The sequence below is a fragment of the Mus caroli genome, unplaced genomic scaffold (assembly GCF_900094665.2).
Source record: "Mus caroli unplaced genomic scaffold, CAROLI_EIJ_v1.1 scaffold_18373_1, whole genome shotgun sequence".
NCBI lineage: Eukaryota > Metazoa > Chordata > Mammalia > Rodentia > Muridae > Mus > Mus caroli.
In genome coordinates, this window is record NW_018390712.1 from 8238 (window position 1) to 14509 (window position 6272).

The following is a 6272-nucleotide window of genomic DNA, read 5'->3' on the forward strand; positions in this document are numbered from 1 at the left end:
CCAGCCTGGTCTACAAAGTGAGTGCCAGGACAGCCAGGGCTACACAGAGAAACCCTGTCTCGAAAAACCAAAAAAAAAAAAAAAAAAAAAAAACATAACAAAGCCACATACTGTTTGCCATTACTTTTTCCTCAATTCATAGAAATCCACATATACTCCTTGCTCTTTCTCTGATTCATGGCTTCTTATTACCTCTACTCATACATAAATAAAGTTTGTTTAATTCATATGGTTTAGATATTTGATATGCAATTCCCTTTGCAACAGATGGAAATCATTCCAAAAATACTCCATAAATTATCAAAATGGAGATATTAGGAGATTATGTGGTGACCAGTCCTAAATTATTCAACTACAACACACTTTCTGCACCTATTTCCCAGGAATCATTGCAGAGTGGGTAGAAATATTTTAAGAGCCAGAGAAACTTGAGATTTTCTCTAAGATAGTGTGAGGGTTTGTATATGCTCAGGCCAGAGAGTGACACTATGAGGTGTGACCTTGTTGGAGTAGGAGGAACATTGTGGGTATGGCTTTAAGGCCTTCATCTTAGATTCCTTAAAGCCTGTATTCTGCTAGCAGCTTTCAAACGAAGAAGTAGAACTTTCAGTTCCTCCCAAACCATGCCTGCCTGGATGCTGCCATGTTACTGCCTTGATGATAATAGACTGAACCTTGGTAACTGCAAGCCAGGCCCAAATAAATGTTGTCCTTATAAGACCTGCTTTGGTCATTATGTCTGTTCAGAGAAGTAAAACCCTAAGGCAGACTGTGTCTCCTAGACACAGCAGAGAAGCTGCATCCAGGTGGTCTAATGGCTGATGCATAAACAAGACATGAACAAGGATGACTCCTGAATACATGTAAACATTGAAATAGTAATTCTTCATGGTATTCCACCCTAAATAAAGAATTATGGTGTAACTGTGGAAATTCTGAGAGTAGGCAAAATAACACTGTTAACTAGAAGAGAACCCCTGGATGATCAGTAAAACAGGACTGTATTCAACCTCTGTGTTTTCGACTTTATTTTACCTCAAAGGACATTAGTAATAAGGAAAGTGATTTTCTGAGTTTTTTCTGATGGAAGATTCCTGAGGATCCTACAGCTTCTCAGGCTGCTATGATGTACCTGATATAATCTGTCTTCCTCATAAAATGATCTGATTATGTAGAGATCAAAATAATAAAGGCTAATACAACTGAACTTAGATTCTCAATAAACTTGTTAGTAGGACAGTATTGATGAACAGAAGACACATTTTAGTCACATGAATACACATGACAGAATCGAGTTACTATGGAAAAGGTAACTGCTAATAAGAGACCATTCTATGGTATGACAGCATTTTATAATATATGAATAATCTCTGGTAATTGAAAAATTATGTAATTATACAAATGTCCAGGCATTTGGTTTCTCTATTTTTTTCTATGTTGGTTATTGAAGCTTGTTTTTCAATTAATCAGAAGTTAATGGAGAAATACATGACTAGTCAGAATGATGACACACTCAGACCTGAGTGCTTAAGTTAATATGGAACATCTAGCTTATATGTCTATCTCAAGTCTCAGAAAATGTCATGGAATTGGTGCAGATTAAATGTAAAACTCAGAAAATAGAAGAGCTGTGAAATGCTGTCCTCTCGATACAATGTGGCTATTGCAATCTTGAACTCAAGAAGCAGTGTTTATCTGCAAGATCATGGCAGTCAGAATCCTGATCTAGATGACAAGTTTACCTCCAGGACTCAATCTATACTGAGCAATTAGTGCTATAGTGGTTTCTGGAGATCTAGAAGCTTTAGTGTTAGAGAACATAATAATATTCTCTAGAACTAAAAGTGACCATAGGTTTAACATGTTTCAGAAGACAAAACCATATAAATGCTCATGTGGATATCACTAACTAGGGTAAGTAGGTTATAAAGAGAGAAATATGTGGAAATTTGGAAAGATGGTTGTATTACATGGATATTAAAAGTATGAGAGGTAGGGAGGGAGGAAATGATAATAAGCATGATGATAGTTTGTTGTGTAGTTGAGTATAACTCAAAAATATAGAAAATTTTAAAAATAAACTTTCATCTGAATGCACAAATTGACTCTACATTATCAGTCTCCCCCACTCACCTTCTTCATTGCTTTTACTATGGAAAAAACCAACACATCAACTCTTAATATTTAATAAAAACATGTTTACCCATCAATATAGCTCTAGGTTTTCTTTGTCTATTACCTAGTTTGGACTTACATTATCCGTAGCAGAAACATCTCTGTCCCTTTTCTTTCCCATGTCGCCTTTCAGAATGATTGTCACTCTTTTTACTCTGTCTTTTTCCTCTTGGATTTTACACTTTTCATTTATCTTTAAACTAGTATTCATAGTTGTTACATTATTGTTTTGCACATGTTTCTAAGTTTTGGGTTGTGGTGATAGGTGTTTATGCTTTCTATTTAAGCACTTTTGAGAATCCTAATCACTTCTCTGAAATTGGTCCCTTTTGATGTCAGGAAAGCTGAGAAAGGAGACAGTCTTAAAGTCAAATGGTCTTCAGAAATGACAGATAAACATGACACAGAACACTCCTGAGAAAGCCCCTTTGTAGACTCTTTAGGAAAAACAATCACACTTGCTTCCTTTCCCCAAGCCTTGGGTAGCTCTACAGGGGTAACTCAGCTCTAGGGTTGCTTATACTCCCAGAGTGAGCTGTTGATGTTAATTATGTTCAAACCTGAGGACTTAAGAATGAATTGGGGAGCAATCTCATCAATATACTCAAGAAATAATACACTGGAAAGAGAAATTGGGAAATGGTAATTCTCTTGGTTCTCTTAGATGAGTTTTACACATATTCTCATTTGATAAAAACCAAATGCCTCTTTCACTCACCCAAAAGATTAATCATCCTTTTAAATTTTGTTGCCATAGATCAAGGAAATACATAGGTAAGAAAGATTCATGCATAGTTGGGGAGATAGCATAGGAAAGATCAAAACATCATGAGACCATGAACAAAATTAGGGCAGAATAAATGTACCAAAAATGAGTTCAGTTTTGTATTTGTGAAAGTAGAAGCCAAATCTCACATGGATCTCTAGACCTCAATTACTAGACTCCTTGTATTGACCCTCATCTTGGCTCCACTGAGTTCAAAACAATCATTCTGCTACTTTAACTACTCCCCAACCTTCAATAGCAAAACATTTAATTGAATAGATTTACATGAAATGATCCAGTAAAGATAATTTGTAAGAAAATACTGCCTCATGAATTAGAGGTAAAGGGAATTTTATGTTGATTACTGGCAATTCTGGATTATCATTAGATTATACCATAAACAGAACACATATGAATTTAATTAATATGTAGCTTATTTTAATAGGTTAATATGGAGTAAACCTTCACTAGAAGTCCTATTCTTTATCTAGGAGGAATTCCCTCAGGATTTCCCACATCAATGTTTGCATATATGCTGGAATTACCTTTGTTCAGGTATTGTTTAGACAGTTGCCATTACACCTCATGAATGCAGCTTCTCAGACATTTCTAAGAGAGATATGAAGCACCCAGTGTAGTACTGCAATTAAATCCTTGGCCACAGTTCATCTCTAGAGGAAGTAGCTAGGCCCTAGAGAGTTAAAGGGTTCTTGTTCTAGTCTGTATCCCTGTGTGGGTAGGGATCTAGTAACCTGCTGGCAGATTTAAGTGGCAGCATCTTCAGCCTCCATGCTGCTGATTGTGAGAGAGTAAGAGGTCCCAGACCCACTGCCACTGAAGTGAGCAGGGACTCCCGAAGCCAGGTAGGATGTGCCATAAATCCAGAGTTTGGGGGAGGCTCCTGACTTCTGCTGGTACCAGAACAAGTAACTGGAACTTACACTTGAGCTGGCACTGCAGGTGATAGTGACCTTCTCCCCTGGAGATGCAGCCATGATTGTTGGAGACTGAATGAGCACAATTTCTCCACTGGACCGTATGACTATGAAAAAAAACAACTGAAGAGAAAGAGAGTGAAATAGAGGGTGTTAGTAGACAGAGATACAAAAATAATTTCATACCATTCAATATTCAGAGGAAAGAAAAAGGTCGATTTTATGAAACTTTCCTGGGAAAAAGGACCTTGTTTTCTGAACTCAAACTCCTACCCATCTCTACCTGTGACACTGATAAGCATGAAGCTGAAAACCTGCAAATGAAAATTCATTGTGTTTTTGATCCTGGTCTTGATAGAACCTAGTGGGGAAACCCCTACTCAATTCCCGATTCGGCATGTACCCCAAAAATCACGAAGGACCATCTTGATGTAATTACATGAGGTCATTTAATGATGGAGCTCTCACCTACATACATTGCACACAGGAGATAATGGATGTCCGCCAAGAGGCATGAAAGCTAGGGGGTTTTACTGGGTAAGGGGCTTAGGGGTATGGAATTCAGCATAGTGACACACTATTGGCTTATTCAAACATCAGCAGAAAAATTACATGTACGTGCAGGGTGTCAGAGTTCTGTGAGTTGTTGACTCAGTTTAGATAGCCCTGTTATGTCTTCACATTCCTCTTTATCTCTAATGTTAAGCTGTTCCCAGGAATGTTTTAACTATGGGGCATACCCAGGTTTTTTGGTTTTTGGTTTTTTTTCTATATTCTCAGCCCCAGGCTGAGATCTTCCTTAAGGATATCTTTCTCATTCTTCTCTTCATAAAAGACTCATTCCATTGTGTATCAAGAATTAGAAAGATAAGTGAGAGACTCTGAATAGATACACATATTGAGAGATGTTGATCTAACAATTCTTAAATTAAAGTGAATTATTAAGTAACTTTTTCTGAGCACTCAGCTGTAAATAAATGGCTACTTTTCCTTCAAAGTAACCCCTGATCTCATCTTTCTTTGTTTGTATCCAGCAGTTAGTTGTTAGTCATACTTGTTTCTTTAGAATTAAAGGATCTCCCATTATTTTTGTAAAGATAGTTTTTATATATTACCACTAAGGGTACTAGATCATCCTTGGTGTTATATAATTCAAATAAGAGAGCACATTGGACAGTGAGTTTTGCTGTGCATAAAGAAAGGGTTGCCTCCATTATTCAAGTTTAAAAATTTGTTTAGGATTCTCCAAAAACTCAAAAAATCAGAAATAATATTTTTGTCTCTATTGAGATAGGAAGATAACTAATCTTTTTAGATTTATTTATTTTATTCCATATTTGTGAGGTTTTTTATGTCTGCATGTATGTATGTGAATAACACGTGTGCCTGGTACCCAGGGGAGTAAGAAGAGGCCATCAGATATCCTAGTACTGGAGTTTTGAATGCTTGTGTCATGTGAATATGGGGAATTTAACCTTGGTCTTCTGCAAGAGCAACAGATGTTCTTAAATTCTGAGACATCTCTTCATGCCTCAGAAACATCCAATCTTACCTTCATACTAGCTCAGTTTCTTCCAATAAGTCCTGGAACTTTGACAACAACAGGTACTCAGTGGAAATGCATAATATTGAATCAGGATAGCCTGTTTGCACAAGCCATAGTTCTTTGAGAGGCATAGTCCCCTCTTCTGGAAGCAGCAGGCTTGTTTCTTCATGAGATTAAACAGAATAAATCTTGGTGTGGTCAGTGCTAAGACAATTGCCATTGAAATGGGCAGGCACTTGGAGACCTTGCATACCAAGTGGATCAAGAGTTTGAGAACTTTTTGTTTTCTAATGGTAAGTTAACTGTAGCTCTAAGGCTGGTGCTAGTACTGCTCTCTACTGAGAGGATGACCAAAATGAAGACAGTATTAGATAAGGTTTATTTTGGAGTCTAGAGGGAAAACTACATTCACAGTGATGAGTACTAAATACTATTATGATTAAGGAAAAAAGAACAAACAAACAAAAAGACAAACGAAGCTTTGACAATCCATGAGTGTAGTGATTCTTTCCTTCCAGTGGTTATAGACATAATGAAAAATAATGTTCACACAGTCAGACACATTCACACATGTACCACTATTTATGTCATTATGAAATGAAGAAACATTCATGAGAAAATGTTAAATACAGCTATAAAAATGTTTAAAGTATATTACTTTTTATGTGCACATTAAACCTGTATTCATAGATTCTACCTTCTGTTTTTTACAGTGAAGTTACAATGGCTAAAATAACATAGAACCTACTTTTGACTTATGATGTCATTTAATATAAAGTCATAATATAACATATTTTAGAATAGCCAATATAGTTTTAGAAGGATGGCATACTGTGATGTGATCCTATGA

General features: G+C 36.4%; 1 gene segment (V, D, J or C); it reads right to left on the reverse strand.

Moving 5' to 3' along the window:
* Nucleotides 1-3705: 3705 nt before the first annotated feature.
* LOC110288788 lies at nucleotides 3706-4208 on the reverse strand. The segment is given in 2 exon segments: nucleotides 3706-3983; nucleotides 4160-4208. Coding segments are annotated over 2 exon segments (327 nt in total).
* Between the last annotated feature and the right edge of the window lie 2064 nt (nucleotides 4209-6272).